Consider the following 15,748-nt stretch of genomic DNA (forward strand, 5'->3'; position numbering starts at 1 on the left):
ACCATCAATTCAATCTTATATTTTGTATTTTTTTTCTTCGAAAAATCACTCTCTCATGTCACATGAGGATCATGTTCAATCCATGGTTTTGATTTGGTAGGTGAGAAAACACGAGGAAATAATTGGAGAATCCTATCTTGTATTTTTCTCCTTGAAATCAATTATCAATTTAATTTAATTTAAGAGTAGAAACTATGACGGAACTCTCTAAAATGTCCTTATCAAACCTCCTGTATCTATAATCTTGAGGATAGACAGGTCATTTTCATTGTTATCTTCCCTCCACTTCTTCCATCTATTGAACTTTATTTCAAAGTTAAAATTGTACCATTATTTCTTTTCTTTTTTTCTTTAGCAAATTTTACTACTCTTTTTTTTTTGGTACAATTTTACTACTCTTTCTAACTTTCTCTTATTTATTTGATTCTCTCTCATTCTTAAAGACCATTTAAGTGCAAGTTCTTCTTTCTTCCATCATTTTCTTCTTCCGTCTTCCAAATTTTTTTCTTTGCTCTCTCTTCTTTTCTTTTTTTTCCCATTTTTTCACTTTACTTCACAACACAGATAAATTAAATAGTCAGTTGATGCTATTTTTCCATCAAATTTTTTAGATCCGAACAATTTTTACATACCCAAACTCGCCGTTAATCTACAAACAAAAGAGAATAAGAAAAAAAGATGATACGCAGGAACAGTGGACAAAAAAGATAATCTAAAAATTATTCATTTTTCAAGCCAACTCCTTTCATAAGTTTACTTGGATAAAACCGTAAAGGTGAGCGATTTTGGTGCTCTTACTAGCCTAAAAAGTGAAGGTCTTGGGTGTGAGGAAGCAGAAGAGTTTTTTTAGAAAGAAAAAAGAGAAAAAATAATCACAAATAAAGTGAGGGAGGGACTCACGTTCTTTTAGTAACAGGTATTATATTTCCGTTTTTTATGAAATATTTCTAGAGAAAACATTTTCTAAATTTAAAACAAACATATTCTGTGACTTATTTTCCATTTTTGTTGAAAGTAAACAACCCCTAAGCTTCCTATTCCTCTGTTGCGCATATTGCGGTTTCCTTATTCCAGTGAAAAAGTTCCATCACAATACCTGCAATATTCAAACAAATAAAAATTAAACTGGCGTTTCCTTTTAATCGTGTTGGTCTCATTTTAAGTAGGACAACAATTTATGCATAGGAACTACATTATCGAATGCATTAATGATCGAAAACCGATATAATACCTGTTACTAAACTTCTCAACAGCATCTGAGGCATATAGAAGGGTTTCATTGGCTTTCTCTAGAACCATGTAAAGTTCCTTCCCTCGTGTAACTCGAGAAATAACCCAGGCATTATTCTTTGCTCTTATGCAAACCTCTAGATCTTTCTCGCAACTATTCTCGTCTAGTTTTGCTCGACTCTTCTCCAACTCAACCTCCTGCCTAAGCTTATTCATAGCAAGTAAGGATTCCTGCACCGGGTATAAAAATCAAAGTTTAAACTGTTTTCAGCTATCAAGTAAGCTACCTGGTTTACAGTGCCAACCACCGAGCAGTTTCATTAGAAGCTTTGATCTCTATTGGTAGTAAGGTTGAAATTTTAATAGCAATTATTTCAATTTATAACATGCATATCACGTGTTAATTTAAAAAAATTAAAGGAAGATGGAAATCAGAATACAGTGCAATGCCAACACTCTACCTTAGTTAAAGTTGTAACTTTTGTTGCTGGAGAAGCTCTGGATACATTTCTATCACCATCCACTAATAAATAGCGGTACCCGCCGACATGATATGCGTTCTCACCACCCCATCCTTTGGATAGTTTCTCTTCAATTTTCAATATCTTAAGCGATGCCTGATGTATTCATTCAGCAAACAAAAGTAGATGTTTAGAGAAAACGATACAATCGTTAAATATCTCAGATTTCAATATCATATCCTTCTCAACACGAGAACCATTGTGCAGTTATTCAACAAGATTACCAGATCAACAAACAGAAAAAATTAGCATCCTTGTAACTAAATAACATTTAGCTACATAAAGATAAACAAGTACATTAAAATTAAAAATTGTACACATTGAGGAGTATTCTGCATGTTAGTACACTGCCTAATGAACAGACATGACATGATGGTGGATGTGTTTGCATTACTCAAGCAGATCACCAAATATGTGGAGTTCAATTTATGATAATATAAACAAATCATAGCATGTAGTTTATTTCTCTTTTAAAGTACAATATTACCTGTATAGTTAACATTAATATCAACAAATGGTTATACAACCAGTTATCCTGTTTCCAGGAGAGAACAATAATGCAAAAAGGCACGAAGTTCCATCAATTTTATTAACAAGGTTTCCAAATACACGTTTCCTTGTATACTCAGATATCATAATCATGCACAAAAAGCAATACCCAAGCAAAACGGGGAAGAAAAAAAAAATAATAATATGCACTTTAAAACTGCAAAAAAAAAACTTGAGTTGCTGTCACTATTCGAATTCAAACAAATCTTTATGAAACTAAAACAGAATTCAATATAATAACCCACAATACACAAACAGAAAAATTTGAGGCAATGGTCCGTTTCAATGGATGTCACAAAGGAAACGGAAACGAGAAAGTAAAGGTGTTCGCTCTCCTGTATTTGTGAATTCTTTTCCATGAAAAGGAACAAAACAGAAGGGGTAACGACTAGTCCCCAAGAATATGTTTAAGCATAACAGCATACAAAATAGGGATCCTATCAGTTCTTCATATCATGCAAGCAGTTAGTTGAGATCCCAAATCCCCCAAATCCGCTATGGATATGGCCAAATTAGTCCTTATAATGTATAAGCCTTGGGCAATCCCCACCATCTAAGCTAGCTTTCGAGATTAAGTTTAGCATGGCATAAATTCTAAGATGGTACTAGAGTCTATCTTAGATGAACTGTCGGAACACCGGTAATGTCCATGCTCAAAATGTCTAATTCTATGTGTGAGTGTTTTAATTGGCCCACCTACATTTGGCCATGCTTTAGATGTGCAGTTCTGAGCATAAGGGATGTGCTGAGATCCCATATTGACTAGAGATATAGTTAAAGTAGTCCTCAGAAGGCTTGAGAAATTCTCACCTCATGAGCTACCTTCTGAGGTTGACTACGGCATAGCCTAAGGAGAGGATCCAAACAAAATTTAACTCGATGGAGAACACCCGATGTTTTGTTTCAATCTGTCTCGGTTCATACTATGTGTACAAACTTAGTGGCAAAAGATTTGGAAATTAATGAGTTAGACCAAAATATGGTGCATGATAGAACACTATGGCGTAATTTGATCCATTAAGCCGACCCCACTTAGTGGGAAAAGGCTTGGTTGTTGTCATATTAAGTGTGTACAAACTAATAAGAATTCATTAGGAAGAAAAATATTCAGTATAATAGAAACTAACATTTTCAAGAACTTGTTGCTTCACTGCCGACACACCTTGCTCCCCATTAGGTATTGAGGATATGGGGATAAGAAGCATCAAAGTAAGGCTCCTGTGCTGATAAGCACAAAGATACATTCTCTCCCCTGTCTGTTGAAGCAATACTGTTGGAGTAGCAAACACCCACGTACCAACCTCTGCACCCCATAAATCAGTGACAAGATAGCCATCTTTTCCCTTGGACCATTTGTCACTCTGCAAGGGCCTCACAACATGATAGTTGTTATCCTCCCCGGGGGAAATATCAGATGATCCATAAAAAATTTCAGGCATAGAGCTTGGAGGGGCCACATTAGTCTCGGTGACAACATTAGAAGCAATGTTTCCTTTACGTAAGTAGGACCAGGAACTTGTTCCAGAAGATAGAGCACGCGGAGTCAACCTTAGCACAGCATATGTGAATAAGTTTATGGTGTCATCCTGACAAAAGAATCAAAAGTCAAAGTTAATGTGACTTAATGAATGGGCATACAACTTTATCAAGAAAAAAAAAGAAGAAAAAAACCAAAATTGTATTTGAAAGTTAAACCATACTGAAGATAGTGTTGTAGACACCAACAGGTCTTGAAATAAAATCAAAGAGTAGCAGGGAGTGTTTACAGCAGAAGATTCGAGCACCCTGACAAGCGACTGCCAAAACAAGAAATCGATAAAATGAAATTTCATTAACAAGCCAAAATAGTGTGGGATGAGAAATAATATACATCTTTAGATAGGAACAATTGAAAAGTGACTCGCCAGACAATAAAATAATATACACTAAAATAATAGGTGTAACAAATGTAAACTATAAGTATTAAGCACATTTCATCATAATCAATTAATCATTGATGAGTAATTACAGCTTTACCCATGTCAACTAAATATCCAAACTTGTGTAGTGAAGTGACTCACTGGACAACTTCGCCTAGATAAATTTAAATTGATAAATTTGCACAATAAAGTGAATTTATGAATATCTGAAATAAGTTAGGGACCAAGAGAAAATAGTGGACCCATTAGTGACCCATACTGGAAATAGGCCCAAGATTTAGAATTTCTTTTATAAGCAACATTTTGAAGGACAGCAGGGAGCTGAGCTGGCAATACAAAGGAGGGAGAGCAGTGACGTTGACCATGAGTGCATGAGTTAGTTATATAAGGAATAGTGAGAGTGGTGAGGTGGTATCGAGAATTCAGTTAAGGGGAGAGGAAAGGATAACAGAAAACCATTCTTTGTGAAGGGAGCAATGGGCTTGGGCTGATAGACTACACTATCAGATATTTTACTTTTGTAATCCAGTGATATAGTGACTGTTTCATAAATACAATTCAATATTATTCACCTGTTTGATTGTTTGAGTCTATTACTGTATGTAGTCCTCATCAATATTTTTATATGAATAAGACCAAAATCTCTAGCACAAACAAACTACTCAAACGTGAAAGACACTATGGAGTTCTATCGGAACAGAAGGGCAGTCACCTCAAAAGAACCCTCAATAAAACAAGTTGTTAGTCTCTGTGAGGATATTTCCTACAAGGATGTACAAAGGGATGAGGAAGCTTTGCTTCATCAATGTTATCTACTTTAGTTGGTATTTTATAATGAGGGGGATCCACATACACCAGGTTCAAGTGTATATCCACGGCAGGCACTTGCTGCATTTAATAAATTGAATATGAATCCAAATCCTTCAGCCATTGAATTATATGGATATTAGGTAGATGATCGTGCATACCAGATTTTAGAAAAAAAGCGGTGAAAGGAAACATCAACTAGTTTTCTAAATTGTATAAAAATTGTAGACTTGAAAGTTTCAATTAACCATTGGATTGATGAAATTCATAGTTTACTAATAAATAGGGGTGAAACGGTTCGGTTTGGATTGGTTTTCAGTCAAAAAAATGTCCGAACCGATGAAACCTTCATCGGTTTGGATCGGTTCGGTTTTCACTGTTTTTCAAAAATGAAATCGAACCAAACCAATCGGTTTGGTTCGGTTCGGATTGGTTCGGTTGATCGGTTTATTTAAAAATATAATTAAAAAAATTCATATTCTCAAAATATTTCATGGAACTTTGTATAATTGTATTTCATATTTTGTTTTTTCATGTTCTCTATTTTTCAAACAACTTTTTATAACTAACCTTACTCAATATTTCATACATATGATCCAAGATTCATTCATCCATCATTCTTAAAAAACAACTTCATCAAACTCAAATATTTCAATCATTCATGATCCATACGCATCATTCATCAACAAACACAAAAATTTCGAAAAGAACATCCTAAAATTAAAACATAGTCAATGGCATAAACATGATAAAACTAACCAAGAGATGAACGATCTCAGCGGTGACAGCTGGCGATGAACAATGGGTTTGGTGTGGTTGACGGCTAGGGTTTCTTTTTTAGTAGAAATGAAAGACTCTGACTGATGAGATGAGATGAATATGAGAGAAAGTGAATGGATTAAAAAGTATTTTATGTTTAATTTTGGGCCTAACCATAAGTTTGTGTGAGGTAGGATAATGTTAGTAAAATAAGGAGTGTGGTTATCATCGGATTGGTTCATCGGTTTCACGGATCTCGAAATGAAAAACCATGAACCAAACCAAACTAGATCGGTTTCGATTGGTTCGGATCGGTTTCAAACCGAACCAAACAAGATCGGATATTTTTTCGGTTTGGTTCGGTTTGGACTTTCGGTTTCGTTGGTTTTGTCCGAACCAGTTACACCCGTATAAATAGATAAATTAAAAATGGTTTAAGAATGTCAATATTTATACATCATATGATTGGATCTCTGTGAAGAACTAGACTTAAGATGAACAATCACACAGTAAATTGATAACCAAAGAGAAAATTACTGAATATATTATTTATGATGAAAATGAGGATTTACATAGGAATGTATTTCCTTCTGCCAGAGTATGGCTCCTACAGAGAGCTATTGCGCTCTACCGATAAGGCAATAACTAACTAATGATTCTCCAATAGATACCCCACCTCACACCTCTTATGCCTATTTGATAACCAAAAATCCCTAAGAATCAGTAACTATCTTCTCTCTCTTCCAGCAAAGAAATGTAAACAGGACTCCTAAAGATACAACAGATAATGTTACCATCCACACCAGCACACACAAAAGAATAGAGCATGAAATAATATTAAAAATTAAATAGCAGCAAAAATATTTTAAGCGCTATTGTCCTAATGTATATGATTTTTATAGTTTTTCTTATCACAACTAAAATTATATCTAACCTGGACTTCAATTGCAGCCTCACGAGTTATTGTCAGCATCTGCACAGTTCCACGTTCCTTTAAGCAGTCACGGAACGAAGGTAGAAGGAACTTCTTCCCAACAAGAAAATCTGACCCAAAGAGAAAACTCATGAGAAAGGTATGAGACAGCTCCTTCAGCATAAGACAGGTAGCACATATCCAAAGGAAACCATTTGATACAGCAACTTAACCATTACCACAGCAACAATCATCCCACGGAGACCGCTTTACACACGCTGACAATTATGACTTACAATGAAATATATTGAATCATAACTCGAGTAAAAAATAATTATGATACATCAATTTTCAAAGGCATGTTACTTACCCCTTAAATAATCCATGATAAAGGAATACAAATGGCGTCTCACTAGTCCTCCACCAGGTTCTTTCTCAAGCATAGCTCTTACAGGTCCATGAAACATTACAAAAAGGGAGTGAATTTCCTTGAGAACTTTTCTCAACGCATCATCTCTCCATATAGGTTCTGAATCATTGCTTTTCTCCACCACCTACAAGGCAGTCAACAACTTCATAATCGAACCATTAAAAAGTGAAGCAATATCTGGACAAAATCTAAACTCAATCATTCAAGTCTAAAAAAAATATGAATTCAACCAGATTATAAACTGACGAGTTTAATGGAGATGCACCGTCGATATAAAATAATTTTACACCGGCATTTTATGAGAAATCATGTTATTACCATGTAAGCCCACTTTATAACCGCAAAATGATAGATTTTGAGTGGAAATTAATGTAAAATAAATGGTTTACACCGACAGTGCATGACCCATTTTCGGTAGTAATGTATTTGTGTGAGGAAATAAAATGTGATAAATTTATGAAACATGATTAAGTAACTGACCAAGACCATCCAAATATCGGGTTCGGGTTCATGAAAAACATGAGAATGTCGTTCAGCTTCAATGGAGTCACAAGCAGCTTGAGGAGAGAAAATTCTGCAATTGAAAAGAAGAATGAATGAGTGAATTGTATATAGAAAAGAAAAGAAGGTGATCAAGTTAGTTACCTAGTGAAAGTGATGAGTCCTTCACTGAGACCGATAACAGAAAGTTGTTTGGAGAAAGGTAAACCGGAAGGGAAGAAGAACAAGATCTTGTCGAGTTCTTGACCTTCGTGTTGGCCTCTTCGTAAATCGAATATGCATAATTGCATCGATTCGTTTGATGAATTTGAATTTGAAGATAAACCCATTTTCGATTACAATTGATTTCAACAAACCCTAATTCCTCCCTTCTTCCTTCTACACTTGTCACTGTAATTTGATGATATTTTCAACTTCCCTTCTTCACCCAACTCACAGTCATGTTTTCCTCAAACAAAAATAAATCGTTTTCTCCCTTTTCTAATTTCCACGTTTATGTTAATAGATTTAGATATTTAAATACTTATTTTATGATATTAGTGAACTAATAAGATAATATAAGTTACTACTTTATACACCATTTCTCAGAAATGGTGTATTTTTACATGAACCAAAGTGTGGTATTTATACTACTAAATTTACCACTATTACATGTGTGAAATTATTTGTTTCACTGTTCTAATTTGACATTTACCTAGGTAATAGGTAATTATCACTTACTATTGTAAGTTGACAATTTGGATAGATATTTCAACTATAATAATTATGTCTATATTTCAACTATAATAATTATGTCTATATAATTTATTATAACACTCCCCCTTTGAAATATCTATCATGGTGCTCCATTGAAGTCTTGTTGAGGATAATTTGATTGAAACATATGTTGCCTCGTTAAAAACCTTATTAGGAAAAACCCATTGGGATAAAAACCTTAATAAGGGAAAAAGAGTACAACAGTATGTTCCCCCTCAACTAAACACATGTTGTTCCCTTTTAAAGAACTCGAAGATGATGCATTCCAATATTTCGTATGTGCTTCTTGAAAACTGATGCAGGGAGCGCCTTTTGTGAAGAGGTCTGCCACATTATCACTCGAACGAATATATTGAATATCCACTTCTTTGTTTCTTTCAAGTTCTTGTGTGAATGAGAAGAACTTAGGAGGGATATGTTTGGTTCTATCACTTTTGATGTAACCTTCTTTCATTTGAGTAACACATGCAGCATTGTCTTCATACAAGATTGTTGGATTTTTATCAACTGTTAAACCAGACGCTCCTTGGATATGTTGCAAAACCGAACGTAACCATCTACACTCTTTGCTTGCTTCATGAAGGGCTATTACTTCAGCATGATTTGAAGAAGTTGCTACAAGCGTTTGCTTTTGAGATCTCCATGATATTGCAGTGCCACCATATGTGAACACATATCCTGTTTGTGATTTAGCATTATGTGGATCTGACAAATATCATGCATCTGCATAGCCAAGCAAAACTGGTTTTGTATTGTTAGAATAAAACAAACCAAGATCAGATGTACCTCGTATATATCGAAATATATGTTTTATTCCTTTCCAATGTCTATTTGTAGGACATGAACTGAATCTCGCCAGTAAATTTACTGCAAAAGCTATATCAGGTCTTGTACAGTTAGCAAGGTACATGAGTGCCCCAATGGCACTTAGATATGGCACTTCAGAGCCAAGATCCTTTTCATTATCTTCCTTAGGTCTAAAAGGATCCTTTTCTATGTTAAGTGTTCTTCCCATCATTGGAGTACTCAAAGGGTTCGACTTGTCCATGTTAAACCTTTTTAACACTCTTTCTGTATAATTTGATTGATGTACCAATATACCATTTTTAGTATACTCAATTTGTAAACCAAGGCAGAACCTAGTTTTCCCCATATCTTTCATTTCAAATTCTTTCTTTAAGTACTCTCTTGCTTCTTTAATTTCTTTAGTAGTTCCAATGATATTTAAATCATCAACATAAACAGCAATTATTACAAAACCGGATATTGTTTTTCTTATAAAAACACAAGGGCAAATTGGATTATTCTCGTATCCTTCTTTAAGCAAATATTCACTTAGCCTATTGTACCACATACGCCCGGATTGTTTTAATCCATATAATGATCTTTGAAACTTAATTGCATACATTTCTCTTGGTTTTGATGTATCATGCATCTTAAGTCCTTCCGGTATTTTCATGTATATATCATTATCAAGTGAGCCATATAAATAAGCAGTAACAACATCCATAAGATACATATCAAGATTATTAAATACTGATAAACCAATTAAATAACGAAAAGTAATGGTATCCATAACAGGAGAATATGTTACCTCATAATCAATACCTGGTCGTTGGGAAAAACCTTGTGCAACAAGACGGGCCTTGTATCTTACAATTTCATTTTTCTCATTTCGTTTTCTTACAAAAACCCACTTATACCCAACAGGTTTCATACCTTCAGGTATAGCCACAATAGGTCCAAATACTTTTCGATTTTTAAGAGACTTTAATTCAGTATCTATTGCATCTTTCCAGTTTTTCCAATCATGTCTATTTTGACATTCATTGACAGATCTGGGTTCGGGATCATCATTTTCATTTGTAATTTCACATGCAATGGAAAATGAAAATATTTCATCAATATTTATGTCTTTTCGGCTCCACAAATTTCCCGTATTAACATAATTAATTGAAATCTCGAGATCATTCTTATTTTCAGTCTCATTATCAATGATCTCATTATCATCATCTTGTGCTTTTTCGAGAGCACACTTTTCATTGTCAGATTTATCACTATCTAGTGTCTTTTCAAGATCACTTTCGATCATATTCACCTTTTCTGTTCCTTTTCTTTTTCGGGGATTTTTGTCTTTGGAACCAACAGGTCGACCACGCTTTAAGCGTGCCTTAGATGTACTTGCTACATCATTTAGTTTTGATATATCAATCCGAGATGGGACATTTACAGCTGGTACATGTGACTTTGTCACCCTTTTTAAATCAGTAAATGAATCTGGTAGTTGATTTGCTAAATCTTGTAATTGTACTATTTTCTTTACATTTTCTTCCCATGATTTATTATATGGGTCCAGATGTAATAAATGTGGTACATGCCATGTTATTTCATTTTCCAATGGTTTATTTTCTCCTCCTAGTGTTGGAAAATTTGTTTCGTCAAAATGACAATCAGCAAATCTTGCCCGAAAAACATCAGCTGTTAAAGGTTCAAGATATCTAATAATCGATGGTGATTCATACCCCACATATATTCCTAACCTTCTTTGAGGTCCCATTTTTGTTCTTTGTGGTGGATCTATTGGTACATATACTGCACAACCAAAAATTCTTAAATGAGAGATATTTGGTTCTTTACCAATTGCAAGTTGATAAGGGGTATGTTTATGATCAGCACTTGGCCTTAGACGTATGAGTGCTGCAGCATGTAAAATTGCATGACCCCAAACTGTAACTGGTAGCTTAGTTTTCATTATTAAAGGTCTAGCAATATATTGAAGACGTTTGATTAATGACTCAGCTAAACCATTTTGTGTATGTACATGAGGAACATGATGCTCAACAGTAATTCCAATCGACATGCAATAATTATTAAATGATTCAGATGAAAATTCACCGGTATTGTCAAGTCTAATTTTCTTTATAGTATAATCAGGAAATTGTGCCCTTAATTTAATTATTTGTGCAAGAAATTTTGCAAATGCCATATCACGACTTGAGAGTAAACAGACATGTGACCATCTACTAGATGCATCAATTAATACCATAAAGTACCTGAATGGTCCCGACGGTGGATGGATGGGTCCACATATATCTCCTTGGATTCTTTCAAGAAATGCGGGTGATTCTGTCTGAATCTTGCCTGGTGAATGTTTTGTTATTAATTTTCCAAGAGAACAAGCTTCACATGGTCTATCTCCTTTTGTAAGCTTTAAACCTTTCAATGAATGACCATGAGTACTTTCAACTATTTTACGCATCATTGTTGAACCAGGGTGACCTAAGCGGTCATGTCATAAAGTCATAGTTTTGGGATCTTCTTTTACCATTAAACTACATTCAATTTCATGTATATATGTATAATGTAATCCATAAGGTAATTTTGGTAGTTTTTCTAAAATTTTCTTCTTTCCCAAAATATTAGTAGTAATATTAATGTATTTCATATTACCTTCGGTTGTAGTTTCAGTATCATATCCTTGACTATATATGTCATTAAAACTCAACAAATTTCTCCTTGATTTCGGAGAGTATAGAGCATTATTAATGACAAACTTCGTCCCATTTGGTAATATGAACATAACATTACCTGTTCCTTCAATTAAATCTGCTGGACCTGAGATTGTGTTTATTACACCTTTAGTAGGAAATATTTTGGTGAAATATTTCTTACTTTTGAGGATCGTATGGGTAGTTCCACTGTCTGGAATGCAAATATCTTTGTCATGATCCATTTCTATCCTTCTTAAAATAAAAATAAGATTAAATAAAAGAGAGGGTAAGATAATACAACATATTCAACAATATTATTTTATTTAGATCATGAAAATATTACATAGTCACACAACATGCAAATTCTTAAAAATATACACAACACACATTACATATATATATATATATATATATATATATATATATATATATATATATATATATATATTAATTCATTAGTTAATCCATATTAATATCTTCTCCTATGAAATCAGCAGCCTCAAGACAGGTAGTATCATTCTTGGGTTCAATTTCATTAAAATTAACCTCCTTTTCCTTTCCATCAACAGATTCTTTGTATCTTTTACACAGGTACTCTGGTGTCCTACATGCTTTAGACCAATGACCTTTCTTTCCGCATCTATAACAACGATCATCATGATTTCTAGAGGGACCTTCCTGGATGTTTTTACCTTTACCTTGATGATTCTTGTTGGTTTGGTCATATTTGTGAGGCCTATAATTCATATAACCTCTTCCACGGCCTCCACCACGAAAATGGTTTTGACCATGACTTCTGCCTCGACCACGACCACCAAAACGAGCATAGCCACCACGTCCTCTTTGGCGATTATAACCACCACGCCCTTGATTAAAAGTTGTGGCGTTTATTTCAGGATATGCCATTGTTCCTGTAGGACGCAACTGGTGGTTTTTAATGAGCAGCTCATTATTTTGTTCAGCCACTAGAAGAGCTGTAACCAAATCAGAGTATTCAGTAAATTCCCTCATTCTATATTGTTGTTGCAATATCACTTGAGATGCATGGAAAGTTGAGAATGTTTTCTCCAACTTTTCCTTTTCAGTTATAGTTTTGCCACAAAATTCTAATTGTGCAATAATTTGATGCATAGCAGAGTTATATGCAACAACAGTTTTATAATCTTGGAACCTTAATTTGTTCCATTGATCCATTAATGAGGGCAATAAAACTTTCTTCTGATGCCCAAATCTTGCCTTAATTTTGTCCCATAAAATCTTGGGATTTTTGCATTTGAATACTCTGTTTGTAATCCATCATCAATGTGGTGCTTGATTATACGATTTACTTTTGATTTTTTCTTTGCCAATTCCTCTGGGACATCTCCCAAATCGTCTCCCTCAAGAATCTTGTCGAGTCCCTCACATGCAAGATACTCAATTAAGTTGTTGTTCCAAGTTATGTAGTTGTCTCCAGTTATGTTTAAAATTTTGAATTGGTGCTTAACATTTGACATGATTATATCTAAAATACAGAAGAACATAATCAACATTTAATATATATATATATTATGACGAAAATAGAAATATCATTTTATTTAATGGCAACGATTACAAGAACATGATAATATTTTAATCTAAGCCTCCACAAAAACAAAAAGTAATCACACAAGCTAAGACTAATAATGGTAAAACGCTAATTATAGCTAATCCTACAAAATCTTTTCCTAATTCTTCAATATGGGTGAAAAAGAAGAAGAACACAATAACCACAAGTAGAGTGATGCATAGTAAAAGGATTTTAGCCATTTTGTAAGTATGGGTAAATATTTTGAGATGTAAAAATTATGAATGAATGTGATGTATTTATAGAATGAGTTTTGTAAAAATGACTGTTACTGTTACCGTTAAATACACTGTTCATAGCCGTTGAAATCACTGTTCATGACCGTTGATTTCACTGTTCATGACCGTTGAAATCACTGTTCATGACAATTGATTTTACTATTCATTAACGTTGGATAATGAGAAAAATATTTTAAGTGTTTAAATATCATCTAAGTTAGGACACATGAGTAGTATAGAAAATCACAAGACAACATATATGGTAAATGAATATATATGATAATCATATTAAATTTATTTATTTATATTTAATAATGTCTCATGAATCAATATTATAAATGGGGTTTTAGACCTCCATTAAATATAAAAGTTAGATGGGGTTTTAGACCTCCATTAAGCATGAAAGTAAAAATTATATTAGATGGGGTTTTTAGATATCCATTAAGCATGAAAGTAAAAATTAGATTAGATGGGGTTTTTAGACCTCCATTAAGCATGAAAGTAAAAATTAGATTAGATGGGGTTTTAGACCTCCATTAAGCATGAAAGTAAAAATTAGATTATATGGGGTTTTTAGACCTCCATTAAGCATGAAAGTAAAAATTAGATTAGATGGGGTTTTTAGACCTCCATTAAGCATGAAAGTAAAAATTAGATTATATGGGGTTTTTAGACATCCATTAAGCATGAAAGTAAAAATTAGATTAGATGGGGTTTTTAGACCTCCATAATAATAATAATAATAGTCACTCTAGTTATAAATCACTTGACAGATTGCCCGTTTTCTATAACCGGGGCAGATAATAATAATATTAATATGATAAAGATAAATGATATACATAGCAATATTAAGTAATGATTTTAATGTGATCAGAATAGATAACATACCTAGCAGTAGTGCAAACTTCCGGTAGAAACGATCGTGCTGATAACGTGTTAAAGATTTAGATATTTAAATACTTATTTTATGATATTAGTGAACTAATAAGATAATATAAGTTACTACTTTATAAACTAAGTAAATCAAGAGAGAAAGAAGTAGGATGATATATTTTGATTTCTCAAAAATGGTGTATTTTTACATGAACCAAAGTGTGGTATTTATACTACTAAATTTACCACTATTACATGTGTGAAATTATTTGTTTCACTATTCTAATTTGACATTTACCTAGGTAATAGGTAATTATCACTTACTATTGTAAGTTGACAATTTGGATAGATATTTCAACTATAATAATTATGTCTATATTTCAAATATAATAATTATGTCTATATAATTTATTATAACAGTTTAGTATTTGTAGTATAATTTTAAGTTTAACCACTTTATTATACTATTTGCTGACGGAAATAACTGTATTTGTAAAAAAAAAAAAAAAAAACTGACGGAAATAATCGTATTTGTAAAAAAATGAAAAAAAATACATATTTAAAAAAAAAAATCGTATTCATGCCTTTTTTTATTGGTGGACACATAGTGTGTGTTTGGTATGGCGGTGGTGAGAATTGATTTTGATATAATTGAGTTTGAAAGGATTGATTTTGGTTAAAAGTGAGTTTGATGTGAATTGATTATGTTTGGATACACTCATTTAAAAGTGATTCTTAGGAGTTGATGTTGTTTGGGTAATTTGAATCAAAATTGATTTTAAATGGGTAATGACCAATTACCCTTTTAATTGTATGTTTTTAAAACATCTTTTTAATTATATTTAAAATTAAATATCTCATCTTCATTTTAGATAATTATTTCAACTTGTCATAAATGGATTTTTAGTGCTTCAGAGATACATTTTAAAATAATATTAATTAATAAGAGTTATAATTAATATATTTTTATCATTTTAGGTAACGATTTATAATTAATTTTAAAATATTACTAAAATAGGTTGTCATTATTATTATAAATAATAAATTCCCTAAAAAAACTAATAAATAAATTTTAACTCTTTTTCTAAGGGTTATAATTTTCATCGTTGAACAGTTTTGCATTAGGCCATTATATTTGTTTTTATTCCGGTCAATCTGTTTAAAAAAAATCTATT

At 32.9% G+C, this 15,748-nt stretch overlaps 2 protein-coding genes across 3 annotated transcripts; both read right to left on the reverse strand.

Annotated features, from left to right (window-relative positions):
• Positions 1-869: 869 nt before the first annotated feature.
• On the reverse strand, positions 870-8,100 carry LOC146934721 (vacuolar fusion protein CCZ1 homolog B-like). 2 transcript variants are annotated; one of them, XM_085706640.1, is made up of 10 exons: positions 7,774-8,100; positions 7,609-7,702; positions 7,069-7,252; positions 6,938-6,976; positions 6,720-6,829; positions 4,001-4,096; positions 3,428-3,886; positions 1,692-1,847; positions 1,232-1,461; positions 870-1,096 (listed from the first exon to the last, which is right to left on the reverse strand). In XM_085706640.1, exons 1-10 carry the CDS (start codon positions 7,956-7,958, stop codon positions 1,066-1,068), a joined length of 1,584 nt encoding a protein of 527 aa, XP_085562766.1. In that variant the 5' UTR covers positions 7,959-8,100; the 3' UTR covers positions 870-1,065. The 2 variants fall into 2 exon arrangements, with proteins under 2 accessions (XP_085562766.1, XP_085562767.1); XM_085706641.1 differs by lacking the exon at positions 6,938-6,976.
• Positions 8,101-12,184: 4,084 nt separating this feature from the next.
• On the reverse strand, positions 12,185-14,986 carry LOC146934722 (uncharacterized). Its single transcript, XM_085706645.1, has one exon. It carries the CDS (start codon positions 13,068-13,070, stop codon positions 12,336-12,338), a length of 735 nt encoding a protein of 244 aa, XP_085562771.1. The 5' UTR covers positions 13,071-14,986; the 3' UTR covers positions 12,185-12,335.
• Positions 14,987-15,748: the final 762 nt, after the last annotated feature.

The sequence above is a fragment of the Medicago sativa genome, chromosome 4 (genome assembly GCF_051527215.1).
Source record: "Medicago sativa cultivar Bolivia chromosome 4, Bolivia_mono, whole genome shotgun sequence".
Lineage (NCBI taxonomy): Eukaryota > Viridiplantae > Streptophyta > Magnoliopsida > Fabales > Fabaceae > Medicago > Medicago sativa.